Raw genomic sequence first — 13461 nt, forward strand, 5'->3', positions numbered from 1 at the left:
TGCGCCGGGCACGAAAACAGAGCCCTTTGTGTCATTGTCCACTCATTTCTCAAGCGAAAATTAGGTTCTCTCTCTCTCTTTCGGAATCCTGTTCTATGGTTGGATTTCTTTCCAACGGCACAATATAGCAACTGTAATCAGTTAATTGTTATGCAGCTCGGTAAACTCAAGGTCTCATTGTGTATAATGACTGTACAGTATTTTTTTTTTTTTTTTGTGGCAAGTGTGTAAATGTGGTATACTATATTACTGCTGCATGTAATTAACCCAAAAGCGGCAACTTTTATTTACATGTATTTAAGGGCTCTGCACTCCAATTTTTATATATATGTATAAAATCACCATTTGGGCTATATTGCAAAAACGCAGAAGATGGACTTGGATGCACTAAATCGAGACTACCTATTCTAACTTCTCTTTGTGGCTGCAATGTCACACACAGCGGGTCACAATGAAAATGTGTGGAGTTGACATGTGGCGTCATTCATGTTTAATAAAGGCAAGGCGATCTCCAGTTTCAGTCAAGTCGTTGGTTTTCAACGTTTTCATTTCGATCCTAGTCGTTAGCATGTATGTAATGTAGGGCGGCACGGTGGACACTCGTTGGCATGTCCGCCTCACAGTGCAAATGTGTCGGGTTCGATTCCAGCTCCGGCCTTCCTGTGTGGAGTTGGCATAAAGTTGTATTCAATTCAATTCAATACATAGAAAATGGATGGATTGATATTCAAATATCCAAACACATGGGCGTTCCGTTCACAAATGGACCAATCGCAGTCTCGTATATAAAACGATGTATATTTCCAGCGAGTTTCATCTGCATTCAATGGTTTGCCAGAGGCTGGATTACACTTGAGACGATGAATGAATAAAGAACCAATGGAAAGCCAAACTGCAGTGACGTATGGTAGGCGGGACATCACACCAGCCGCTCTGCTCGTTCATTGGTCACTGTCTCCTGAGCCCATGCGATGTCAGCCAATCGGAGTCGTGAGTCGATCTGGCCTCAGCCTGCAGACTGAAAGTGCACCCCGGTCTTCCTATATTGCTCCGAGTATCTTTATTTTTTATTTCTCGTGGATGGAGAGCATCCACGAGCATTTTGTTACGCTTCCTAGTGTCCGATTAAGGAGGCAGCATGGACGTCCTCAAGTCTCTGGGCCACCCGGAAGAGATTTACAACCTCTTTAAATTTAAAATGGGAGGTTGTCGAGCCGTCATGCCCAAATTGGATTACGTGAGTAAAAATGGAACAAACATGTCATATAGCGAGACAAATAAGGGATCTTTCGTATCATCTGCAAGATGTCGGGGGATATATTAATCAAAAGTTTTGACCGCTAATCCCGCCGTTTTGACTCCAATGTCACCCCGGCAAGTATCAACGCGAATGACTTAACACGCGATCTTGTTATAAATGGATCATAATTAAATTCCAGAACCTTGCAGTACACGTATGACGTCGAGACCTGTCCGCAAATGGCATGAATTAAAAGCTGCTACCAGAGGAAGTGGCCACAGGTTTGTGTTGCTGACACTTGTCCGCCACTAGATGGCGAAAGAAACCACTGTTTTGTCAAATATTATACCTGCATCCGAAACATTTTGCAGTTCTGCACTTTGCAAGTCAATAAATTGTGCAGAACGTACCGACATTTTTAACAGTTGTCACCAATTAAACATATATGAATTAGCAACAAATGTTGGCCATTTATTATTAATATCGAGAAAATGAGTGGAAATGTAAATATTTATTTGGAAAATCTAATTCCATGTTCGGGGCCATTGTGAGAATGAATAACAAAAAAAAAACCCCGTATTTTTAATGGTAATACTTTGTGCAAAAGCATTGACAAGTCCTGTACAAGTGCGCGGAATTGTCTAACTAGTCGGGAGGACAAATGGACATTTCCAAATTTATTGACACATTCAATATGGCAGCGACATTGACGAACGCTTCACCGCCAAAGATGGCGTCTATATGTCTATAGCTTAGGAAGCTAGTGCCAAGGTTGCGGAGGAAGGCGGGACTCCTCCGTAGTCCAACGTGTTGAGTCGAGTGCCCCCCTCCAAGGTTGGCTCAGGAGCTGTTCGCCCTCCACAGGCACCCCCGCGTCGAGCCGAGCAGCCGCGGCTTCTCGCTCGTCCACTCGGGCTACACCGACATCGCATGGCCGCCGGGGCGTGCTGCAAGTGTCCCATTTCGCTGGCCGTATTCAAGCGCTCTCTATCGGTCGCGCCGCGGGGTCCGACGCCCGCCTGTACCCGCTCTCTGCTGTCGGGCCGGAGGCTGGGCGAGCGGGGCCTGCGGGAGGCCGCCCGGGCGTCCAGCGCTCTGAGAGCGGCAGGCTTCGGTCGTCACGCGGCCTTGTGTTGTCTGTCGTGCCAGGAGTCCATGAGCCAGAGCCTGAGGACGTGTTACATGTACCTGAACCAGACCAGCAGGAGCTTCGCTGCAGTCATTCAGGCCCTGGACGGCGACCTAAGGTGAGTCGGAGTCGGGGTACTGTACACAAACAAGCGTGGTCTCCGCCCCCGAGGTTGTGTCCTCATGGTCTGTGTGCCTGTCGTGTTCCCTCAAAGAAGAAGCCAGGCCAACGCGTCGGGCAGCACCACTCTGGTCAAGATTAACAATCACGATCATTTTAATCAGTATTTTAATCGCAATGATTCAAGGTATTATGGGAAGCAAATATATATTTCATTGACTTTATGCGACAGGGACAATGTTTTGTCTGAGGAGAGATTTATCTCGTTTTGAAGATGCACAAGTATATTTGTCGTTTTCATCTGTGTTTTTCAGTGATGTGTGTGTGAATGAATCAGCTCTTAATATTACTAAATATTCCGTTGTGCTTGTGCATTGTTGAATGTGGGTTAGTGCGTTTTTTTCGAGACATTCGTCACGCAGCATATTCAGACAGAGGTTGCAAATGTTTACTTGTGGAAAGGCCCGTCCTCCTTCTGTCCACTAGGAGGCAGTGTTGCTGCCTCCATTGAACGGGAGCAAGTTTTCAGACATGTTTTCGTTTAAACATTTGAATTTGGAAGAAAAAATGCTAGCCATGAGATGATCTTCTATTGTGTTTTGAACACAAATTGAGAAACAAAATATTTATATTTTGATTCACTCGAGATTGCTTTGCACTGAAGGCGTACTTATCGGTCTTCTTCTACGCTCTTGTATCAACTGCCAAAGCAGCGAAAGTGGAAGAAGAGATTCTTAGAAACTATTTTTGGATCTGAAAAATGCGTGAAAATTTGAAAATATATTTGTAGATCTGAAAAACACGTGAAAATTACAGATGTATTTGTGTGAAAAACTTTGGGAGACGAATCTCTCCCCATTGCTTTGCTGCACTACTTGTAAATGGTTGCTGCTTTTTATTTGCTTTGATCGGAGTGTGTCTTTGTAATTTTTGATGACAAAGGGACATCTCCGATGACAGGACAGGGTGGATTCATAAACATGAACGTTGGCTCAAGCGAACAAATCAGTGTGTCCTGAGACCAATTAACATTCAGCAAATGTATTTTCCCCTTTGAAACGATTTGGAACGCCTATTGCGTTTTTTTGTTGTTCTTGGTAAAGAGAAAATGACACTCTCTAGATCTAATTCAATGCATGAGGATGTAAAGAAATAAACTGGTGCTTTACATTTATCGTATGTAAAATAGTTCCTTATTCTTCTTCTGTGTCGTCCACTGACAGTTGGCAAACCAGTCACCCTTGCTATCCCCCCAAACCCCCTTCATTCCAATGCTCTCGCTCACTGTCCCTTTCTTATTTTAGACACGCCGTGTGCATTTTCTACCTGGTGTTACGGGCATTGGACACGGTGGAGGACGACATGAGCATCCCCCTGGACAGGAAGGTTCCCATGCTGAATGACTTCCACACCTACCTGTACCAGGACACCTGGAGCTTCAGCGAGAGCCAGGAGAAAGACCGACAAGTTCTGGAGGACTTCCCCACGGTCAGTAACTTTATAGTGAGGGATATCGATCTAATGGCCACTGCATTTTCGTGCCCTAGCAAAGATAACACCTCTTTGTTTTTACAGGTATTACCGATAACAATAAGTTTATGGATGTAGTTTGTAGCGTTCTTACATTTTGTCGCGTTTTGGCTAAATATTTGTCTGACCAACAATCGGCAGATATCTTTGGAGTTCCGAAACCTGGCTGAAGAGTACCGGGAAGTCATCTCAGACATCTGCCACCGGATGGGAGTCGGAATGGCCGAATTCCTAGAGAAGAAAGTGGGATCCATGAAAGAGTGGGACAAGGTGATCCTTGTACTTTTATGGCACAACTCCCAGAACATCTTAAAGACCTTGTAAACTGATTTCAGATTTGTTTTGAAATACGTGATATATGTTTGAAAGGTGTCCCTGAAAGGGTTAACATCAGCAATTAACCGGCACAATTGTGACGTGGAGTCTTGCTAAGGAACGAGAAAAGACGTGCTTTCACTTCAGGGACAAATATTTTACGTTTTCACATGATGCACTCTGCACACTGTTGCCAAATATTGAGCACATTGTGACCGCGTCTCTATTTGCAGTATTGCCACTATGTGGCAGGGCTGGTGGGCATAGGCCTCTCTCGCCTCTTCTCGGCGTCCCAGCTGGAGGAGCCGGAGGTGGGCTGGGACACGGACTTGGCCAACTCCATGGGCCTGTTCCTCCAGAAAACAAACATCATCCGAGACTATCTGGAGGACACAAAGGAGGGACGTGCCTTCTGGCCACAAGAGGTGGGAACATTTTCTCTTTATGTGTGTTGTTTGCATTGCATCGCTTTTGTTAAGACCAAATAAGGGACATGAAAGAAGTCCTTAAATACCGTATTGGCCGGAATATAAGACGGTGTTTTTTACATTGAAATAAGACTGAAAAAGTGGGGGTCGTCTTATATTCGGGGTCTAGACATTATACCCATTCACGACGCTAGATGGCGCCATATATCATTGAGGCGAATGCTGAAGTTGACTCCCCAGGCCAAAGTGAACCCCTGCCACGAAGAATAAAAATAATAATAGCGGTAGCACGAAGAAGAAAAATTTAAAATAGTGGTAAGAAGGAAAAGAGAAGAAAATAATAGAAGAGATAACAGAAAATGGAGAAACGTAGTGACAATCTGGAGAAAAGTGGGTCGAAGATCGGCCAGGTAAACCGGCAGCTGAGGAGAAGTTATGATGTAATTTATATTTCAAAAACCAGAAGCCATTCATTTACGAATGTGATTGCACTTTAGATTTGAATGAGGCAAAATAACATGCTTTTTCTCTCAAATATATTGTTATAATCATTTGTTTCAGATGTAGTGTAATTATTTTCTGTATAAAAATTAATTTGGTGTTCAAAAAGTCTTTTTTTCAAACTTGAGTCTTGAAAAAGAGGGGGTCGTCTTATAATCAGGGCCGTCTTATATTCGGGCCAATACGGTATGTGCTCAGCAATAATTGTTCTCCTGCTTAGTAAAAAAAAATACATTGAATTTTTCTAAATGTTATATTAATGCAAGGCGTGGAGCCAGTTTGCGGGTCGTCTGGAGGACTTGGCACAGCCTGAGAAGCTGGAGTCGGCATTGTCGTGTCTCAACCTGCTGGTCACGGATGCGCTGCGCCATGTGCCGGACGTCATCGCCTACCTGGCCCGCCTGCGCAACCAGAGTGTGTTCAACTTTTGCGCTATCCCTCAGGTAAGGCGACTACTGATCATTTTTTCGATTTCAAATGAATGTCGGTTTAGCTGTTGTGATTCCTTTGTTTGACAGGTGATGGCGATAGCTACTCTGTCATCGTGCTACAACAACCCCCTGGTGTTCCAGGGCGTGGTGAAAATCCGAAAGGGACAGGCTGTCACTCTCATGATGGAGGCCACCAACATGCGAGCCGTGCAGAACATCATCAGCCAGTACAGCCAGGAGGTGGGCATCTTTTCTGTCTCCCGTTTTGAAATGTGGGGAGCGAAAGTAAAAATTCGTTCGGAAAATAACTCGAGTAAAGTTAAAAAAAATAAATTTAAAAATCAAATCCTACTCCAGTACAGTAACACAGTATGATTCATTGTCATTATGTCAACCAAACATCAACATTCTAAGCTTGTGTTTTTTCCTTGCAGATTCTGCACAAGGTCTCGCTTTCTGACCCGTCACGGGACGAAACGCTACGGATCTTGGCGCTCATTCGGGAAAAATCTCAGGCGTCGGACGTGCCCGTCAGGAGCCAACACCTGTCGCCCGTGTACCTGTCGGCCGCCATGCTGCTGGCGGCTGTCAGCTGGCAGTACCTGAGCGCCGCGGCGACGCAGGCGCAGGGTGCCGGCGATATGCAGGGACAGTAAATTTCTACAAAAGAACAACAAATCAGACTCAAGATAGCCTCTTCACTGCCCTTGGACACACCGCAGTGAATGGACACACCGCAAATAAGCACTTGGTCACACGTTGCATGGAAGGCTGTTTGAGCATTTCTTCAAAGTCTAGCTGAAGGCTCGCCGTACACCAAACGATGTGACCAAATACCTTTGAAATGAATTTACAATAATACAACATTTTATTTTTAATTTCACAAGTTTCTGTGGCTTATAAAGTGAAGTGTGGAGAGTCTTTGTGTCACCCAAAATGCAAGAGTTGAGGCGGTGAATGGGCAATCACTGTCAAGAGTCTCTCAAATATCCACATGATGTCCTTCATTTTTTTTTCTTTGCCCGTTTTCTCTATTTGGGGAGTGCACCACAAGGGAACAGACACACCCCAAAAGACATTGAAATGCAATAACCAACATTAGAGAGGGCGAGGACAAAAAAAAAAAAAAAAACAACCCCAGACTGTTGTAAGGAGAGCACAGGATGGATTTGGGGGAAAGACATCACACACAGACCCCCACAGGTGGAGGTGAGGAAGTGTTATGGCCATCAAGGTTCCACCATATCCCATCTACAGTTGCGCCATAATAGAAAAATGCAGCTGGATTGGAGGCTTAAGGAGGATTCAAAGTCTGTCGAATGAATGCTCAAACGGCTGCGCACAAGGTTTCACCTCTGCAAATCCCTGTTCATGGTTCTTCTTTCACCTTTTGGGGGAGCTAAACCATCCCGGAAAACTGTCCAAAAAAGGCAAAATGGTCACAGCATCCATGAAAAAATCAAGTACACCCATGGCTCAAATTGAGCAGGACAGTGACCGTTTTGTGGTTTATTCCTCCTTGGCAAGCTAAGCTGCTTTTTAATTTTTTTTTTCCTTCCCTCTGGTGTCATTCTTGAGGCGTGAGGAAAAAAAAACAATGAGCCTCTAACACCACTTTTACCAATGCACTCAAAATTGGGTGGACATCTCTGTCTTAAACAGGATTGAAAGAAAAGGCGCAAGGACTCATGCATGCAATCGAACAGCAAGTTTTGGTTTAAAGCAGCCATTTTGGACAATGTTGTAGTTCTTACTTTGCTCCAATTAAGTTTGCATATGCGACTCTGAAGCAAAAAAAAAATTGTGTACGTTTCGAACCCTTGTAGAAATATGTTTATAATTTTGAGGTGTTTTTTTTTTTTTTTTTTTAAACAAAGAGAATGATTAATAGTACTGTGTGAGTGTATGTGGAGTGTAAATGAGTGCATTGAGAGGCTGCTAGTGAAGTGTCCTTAATAGAGCTTTGGCCAGCGCAAAGACACCAAAGGTGAAGCCATAGAAAACATTGCTGTGTAATGTGACACTCATTAGATTGGTTTGTACATGTCAGAGCAAATAAAAGTGGAAAGGAAATGATTTCAAGATTTGGACTTGTCAAAGAGAGCAGATTTAGTTTCTTTTTGCGACTACTCTTGCCTTTTCTTACCAAACGGTTTTTCACTGTAACATCGTGTGACATGCCATATAGAGAGAGAAATAGTTGCGTATGACAACGTATTCATTAAATCGGCATGTGACTCGCCTACTGTGATACATGTAAAAATGACAAGTCCATGGAGCAGGGCTTGTTTCGTTCTCGGAATGGGAAGAGCGCTGACTGCCAGGTAAACGAAAACACCCTTTTGTCTAGCAATGCGATTTCAAGAAAAAACAAAAACCTTTGCCTTAATCAAACAGCATAAAACAGACTTGAATTTGAGAAAACAAATTCAAAATTTTGAAATGTTTTTTTACTACCATTCAGATTCATGGGAGGAGTTGAACAACAATTCACAAGTACGCCAGGTGGATATTCATGACAATTCGTGGAAGATCTCTAAATAAAACAGTATTGCAGCCTTTTCAGTCACAATATCATTACTGTATAATACGTTGTTAAAATGTACCGGTAGTTCATTTTGTATTTGTTACAGAACATTTTGTTTACACACACACGCACAACACTTCAAAACCTATATTAGGCGTCTGCGCATGCGTAGTTTTGTGGCCATGTTTGTAGTCGATAAGCATAGTGACATTATGGCGGTACTTCCTGTTTGAACATAAGACTTTTTTATTAGATTCTATTTAATTCATAGGATCTAGCATGTAGAAAACCCATAACGTCTTTCCGCAGCCTCAATAATAATAATAATCATAATAGTGATTAAAAATGAAATACACAGTATAGCCTTTATACATTAATGACGTAATGTGAGTTGACAAGCAACCCGGAAGTGGCTCATTCCGTTAGTCAAGCGGAGGGCGGGTGCCATTGTCAGCGTCTAACGGGACAAACTGGGTAATCTGATTTGAATTCTCATGTGTCGCTTAATCGCTCATTAATGTCGAACGCTGGTTTCTTTGTTTATTCAACTGCTTCATATTGAAGTCGCCGTCATGCTATTGGCGCTGTTGGACCTGTGGACGGTCCATTGGGAGTTGGTCTCCAGGGTTGACACCGTACTGCTTTGCTCCCTCACGGCCGCCCTCTGCTACCTGTGGGGCCGCAAGAGTCAGGTGAGGCGCCCCAGTCAAGATTTTCCAATGAATTCATTTCTTGTTATTATTAATTTTGTTGGAGTTATTCATTAGTGTAGAAATCACAACATCGGGAGCCTTCTCTGTTTCTACGCGAATTTCAGTAACGGAATAATAATTAAACGTTTTTACAAAATGTATTTTAATTTTGCGGTGCACTTACATTATTAAGTAAATCAGATATTGTATGCATTCATTTAGACATTTCGCTCCAAATTGGTTTGTTATAATATATGATTTACTTTCTATTGATTTATAGGAATTAATTAATTTAATTAGATCATTCCCGGTAGGTGATCCAAGTTAAAATGAGCAATTCCACACATTTTATATTCACTGACGAACGGGCGTATTTATTCAAACCAAACTTATGAAAAATAATGTCATTCATTACGGGATTGATTCATAATAACCCCATCGTCGTCTAATATTTTCTCCTTAATGGCTGAAAGCTCTGAAGACTTCAGTAGCCTACCTTACCACAGCAAACGTAGCACCTGAAAAGCTGTCATTCTGGTTATGAACAAAGTCCAAATGGGCTGAGCTGTCCATCAACCAAAAATAATTATGATATAATTATTAGCATGCTTCATTGTTAATTGCGACTCGCAATTTCAGTTCTTCCTGTGCTACTCCCACCAGAGGCCATTGCTGGTGTGCGGCAAGAACTTCCGTGACTTCCTCGAGGAGCACTGTCCCGCGGTGACCGAGACCTTCAGCCCGACCCCGTGGTGCTGGGGAGGCCGTCTTCAAACCGTACTATGTTTCCTCATCAAGTCCAGACCGCACGTCGCTTATCGCAAGTCAGGCTCAATCCTCAAATCATCACATCGCACTCATGCGCGTGATTTTTATTTTTCAAACCTTTTTAAATGAAATAACCGACCTCCCCGAAATGTGTCCGACAGCGAGCGTATCCGCACGGCCGATGGCGGTCAGATCTCGCTGGACTGGGAGGACAACGACAGCAGCGCCGCCTATCGGCGAGCGTCCACGCGGCCCACCGTCCTCATCCTGCCGGGCTTGACTGGCAACAGCTCGCAGTCTTACGTGCTGCACGCCGTCACGCAGGCCGCAGCCCACGGCTACAGGTTGCCAAACAACCGCTGCGCCGTTTATATCTTGCCGGCAAGAGTTGAGTCATGCAAATATGTTGCTCTTCTAGATGTGTGGTCTTCAACAACAGAGGCTTCGGCGGGGAGGAGTTACTTGTAAGTCCTCCATAAATTATTACCTGGACTTGCGAGTGTTAGACTAAAAATATTCGAGTTGAATAAAAAAAAAAAAATTTTAAAAAACGTTTACTTTGGAATTTTTGCTTATGTTCTGCTATGACACGTACCAAACCAGTAACTGAATCATAATTAATTCACGTTTTGGTGTCTCTGTGCAACTTTCAGACACCGCTCACTTTCTGTGCCGCCAACACGTCCGATCTGGAGCTGGTGGTCCAACATGTGAAAAGCCTCTACCCACAAGCCCCAGTTTTTGCCGTGGGTTTCTCTTTAGGAGGGTAAGTGAGCACCCAAAATCATCTTTTCCCTCAATCGCTTATGTAGCAAGCAATCAAGCCTCGTTTTGTACCCGTTGCAGCATGTTACTGCTGAACTACCTCGGCCGGAAAGGCGCCGAGTCGGGTTTGGTGGCGGGCCTGACAGTCTCTGTACCCTGGGATGCGCTTAAGTCGGCGCAAAGCATGGAGGAAGCGCTCAACTGGCTGCTCTTCAACACACACCTCACGAGAGGACTGTGTCGCGCCGTGCTCAGGTCACTTCGAGTTTTATTCAAGTTTTAAGTTCCGTTTTGGAAAAAAGGGAAGGTTTTTCATGTGTATGTGTATGTTGCAGGCACAGGAAGATGCTGGACAAAGTGGTGGACATCGACCACGTCCTCAAGGTGCGCAGTAGAAAGAGTGTTTAGTTATGTAGCTGGAGTAGGGTAAGAAAGTCATCATTTTTTGAGAATGAGATTGAATCGAAAATCAATTTCACTTTAAGAAAATAGCGTAAATAAGAGAGAGGGAATATTTCAAGATGAATAGTAGCAATGTATTGAAATTTTCAAGATGTGTCACAATTTTGTAAGCGTTAAATTGAAAGATGATAGTCAAAATTTTTAAAAGAGAAAATGTGTAATTTTGTTTAAAAAAACAAAACAAAATTCAATATGAAAATAGTTTTATTTTTTTAATATTTTATTTATTATTTATTTTCAGGATACATTTGAATTATATACGTATGAGAAAAAAACGTCAAAAATTACAAGAAAAAAATTATGTTGGAACAGCATGAGAACGGTAATTTGAATTTTAACAAGGAAAAAAGTTGGCATTTTACGAGAATTAGGTCACAAAGAAAGTCATGATTCAGTTTTAAAGGGAAGAAAATGAAAATATTTCAAGAATAAAAGGCAAATCTAGACGCGAATAAAGCTGCGACCATCGGGAAATAAATTAATTGTGAGTGTGAGCAAAAAAAGTGTAAGAATATGCCAAAAACTTCCCCAACTGTCATATTTTTGCGTTAGGCACGCAGCATCCGTGAATTTGACGAGCGCTTCACGGCGCCGCTGTTTGGCTACGAGTCGTGCACGGAGTACTACCGCCACGCCAGCCCCGACTGGAAGCTCCAGAGTATCGCCGTGCCCGTTCTGTGCCTCAACGCTGCCGACGACCCCTTTTCCCCGCAATGCGGTCAGTTACACAAATATTTCTGCCACGTGTTCTGTATACGAGGGATACTTTTATAGTAGGGCTAAGTACGATTGTTTTGAGCAGTATTGTAATCATGATTTTGAATCGCAGTTATTCTGTCTGCTTAATATAGCATAAATATTTTTTATTGCACCGCTTTTTGTAACGTGTATAGTGAACGCCCTTTCATCGCTGCGGTCTGGATTTGAGTTCCTGCTATTTTCCTTTTTTTCAATTTTATTTATTTATTTATTTTTGGGGTAAATTACAACCCTCCCTTGTTGTGCCCCGTTTGTTGTGTGTAATTTCACCGTCGGCCACAAGGTGGTATCTAACACAGTAAATGTAATAGAAGAAGAGTGAAAACAGGAAGTATTTCAAGCTTAGCCCCCCAGACGGTATATATCAAGGGACTATCAATTACAGAATGCTATCATGATGAAGCCCAGTCAACGAACATTGATCCCATTCAAAACACGAGCTCCTCCTTTCCAATTTTTTTGTTGAACTTTCTTCTCTCGCCTTGATTCAACTTGCTTGCTATTTAAGGCGATTTAAAGGAAGACTTAACTATGCGTTCGCCCCCTGGTGGTAGGTTGACTACTAGTTGAGAAAGCGCTTCATTAGATAAGCGGTAGAGCAAGCATTTTAAATGTCAATATTGTCGACAAGTGGGTTTAATTAAATCGTTGCAGCCAAAATCGTAATTATGATTAAAAGTTGGTTAATTGTGCACTAAATTGGGGTTGAATATGGTTGACATAAGCATGTCTGTGTATGTCACAGCTTTTCCGTTGAGTGTAGCCAAAGACCTACCCAACGTGGCGCTTGTGGTGACGTCCCACGGTGGGCACATCGCCTTCTTGGAAGGTTTGTTCCCGCGCGCCGCCGGCTACATGGAGCGTGTCTTCAGCCAGTTCGTCCGAGCCGTCTTGGAACACCCGCAGGATGTCCGCCAAGCCTGTGGCCTGGCGTGCAGCTGAATGTACACTTGTAGCACACAAAAAAAAAAAAAACGACCACGCCACAATTTTTCTTTTTTGAAGAGGGTGGAGGAGGAGGGGGCTCAGAACAAACACAATGTAGGATGAACCACGTCTACCTCATATGCTCGCTGTCTCCATTTAGAACTTTGGCTGTTAATCAAGTTGAATGAAATCATGACACCGTCCCACTTGCAAATATCATGCAAAGAAAAAAAAGACTTTTAAATATTCTTTTTTTTTTTTTCATTTGTGTTTTCCTGTGAGCCACTCAAGTTAATCACCTAAATTAAACATCAGCTACTTCAAAATGGCTGCTCTTTAAAGACTGGTTGACTTTTGTTTGGTTTCTTTGTTCGACGTCGCACCTGTGATTCGACAAGTCAAGACTCATATGACTTAACATGAGTGGTGCTTCCTGGCTAGTGCACCACCACATCACAGATGTGGGGTTGTCATGGCAACCACGGAGTTCCCATTTATGACACTGGCAGAGGGTTCAATCAATGGGTTCAACCAACCTTTTTTTATTTTTGTGTGTCTGTCATGGACGGGTTGAGACAAGTACATACTGTTCACGGACCGGCAACCATTTCTTTTTCATTGCTTTTACATTGCCACTTTGAAAGCATTGGTAATGACAACAACAATATAGAGTAATTCAACATTTTATTCACGTTTATTCCTTTTATTCTACCGCACAACAAACGTAAAATAAAAGAACACATTGAACTATTAACAAATGGACCAATTAGGAAAAATAAATACGCCTTATAATGTATATAATCATTTTAAAATTACGATCCTACATACGACGTTAGCATGATTGCTACTTGCAAATGGGACTGATGA

The 13461-nt window shown here is 42.9% G+C and overlaps 2 protein-coding genes across 4 annotated transcripts; both read left to right on the forward strand.

Moving 5' to 3' along the window:
* The first annotated feature begins 1003 nt into the window (after positions 1 to 1003).
* Positions 1004 to 7772, forward strand: fdft1 (farnesyl-diphosphate farnesyltransferase 1). 2 transcript variants are annotated; one of them, XM_019871556.1, is made up of 8 exons: positions 1004 to 1237; positions 2390 to 2487; positions 3794 to 3977; positions 4161 to 4289; positions 4568 to 4759; positions 5530 to 5706; positions 5782 to 5934; positions 6129 to 7772. In XM_019871556.1, exons 1-8 carry the CDS (start codon positions 1139 to 1141, stop codon positions 6348 to 6350), a joined length of 1254 nt encoding a protein of 417 aa, XP_019727115.1. In that variant the 5' UTR covers positions 1004 to 1138; the 3' UTR covers positions 6351 to 7772. The 2 variants fall into 2 exon arrangements, with proteins under 2 accessions (XP_019727115.1, XP_019727114.1); XM_019871555.1 differs by lacking the exon at positions 1004 to 1237 and having other exon boundaries at positions 1758 to 2487.
* Positions 7773 to 8619: 847 nt separating this feature from the next.
* LOC109516697 (phospholipase ABHD3-like) lies at positions 8620 to 12642 on the forward strand. Of its 2 annotated transcripts, XM_019871437.1 has the most exons (10): positions 8620 to 8695; positions 8786 to 8913; positions 9577 to 9737; positions 9843 to 10025; positions 10100 to 10145; positions 10335 to 10447; positions 10528 to 10701; positions 10782 to 10830; positions 11461 to 11626; positions 12413 to 12642. In XM_019871437.1, exons 2-10 carry the CDS (start codon positions 8794 to 8796, stop codon positions 12607 to 12609), a joined length of 1209 nt encoding a protein of 402 aa, XP_019726996.1. In that variant the 5' UTR covers positions 8620 to 8695; positions 8786 to 8793; the 3' UTR covers positions 12610 to 12642. The 2 variants fall into 2 exon arrangements, with proteins under 2 accessions (XP_019726996.1, XP_019726995.1); XM_019871436.1 differs by having other exon boundaries at positions 8629 to 8913.
* The last annotated feature ends 819 nt before the right edge of the window (positions 12643 to 13461 follow it).

Source organism: Hippocampus comes, unplaced genomic scaffold (assembly GCF_001891065.2).
Source record: "Hippocampus comes isolate QL1 unplaced genomic scaffold, H_comes_QL1_v1.1 scaffold100, whole genome shotgun sequence".
Lineage (NCBI taxonomy): Eukaryota > Metazoa > Chordata > Actinopteri > Syngnathiformes > Syngnathidae > Hippocampus > Hippocampus comes.

Excerpts from the sequence above, each read along its gene's own strand:
- fdft1 (XM_019871555.1), top strand. The coding sequence starts at position 2,171 with ATGGCCGCCGGGGCGTGCTGCAAGTGTCCCATTTCGCTGGCCGTATTC. Across the intron at positions 2,488-3,793 it reads GCCCTGGACGGCGACCTAAG|ACACGCCGTGTGCATTTTCT; the intron begins GTGAGTCGGAGT and ends TTCTTATTTTAG. Across the intron at positions 3,978-4,160 it reads TTCTGGAGGACTTCCCCACG|ATATCTTTGGAGTTCCGAAA; the intron begins GTCAGTAACTTT and ends AACAATCGGCAG.
- LOC109516697 (XM_019871437.1), top strand. The coding sequence starts at position 8,794 with ATGCTATTGGCGCTGTTGGACCTGTGGACGGTCCATTGGGAGTTGGTC. Across the intron at positions 8,914-9,576 it reads TGTGGGGCCGCAAGAGTCAG|AGGCCATTGCTGGTGTGCGG; the intron begins GTGAGGCGCCCC and ends TACTCCCACCAG. Across the intron at positions 10,448-10,527 it reads GTGGGTTTCTCTTTAGGAGG|CATGTTACTGCTGAACTACC; the intron begins GTAAGTGAGCAC and ends TACCCGTTGCAG.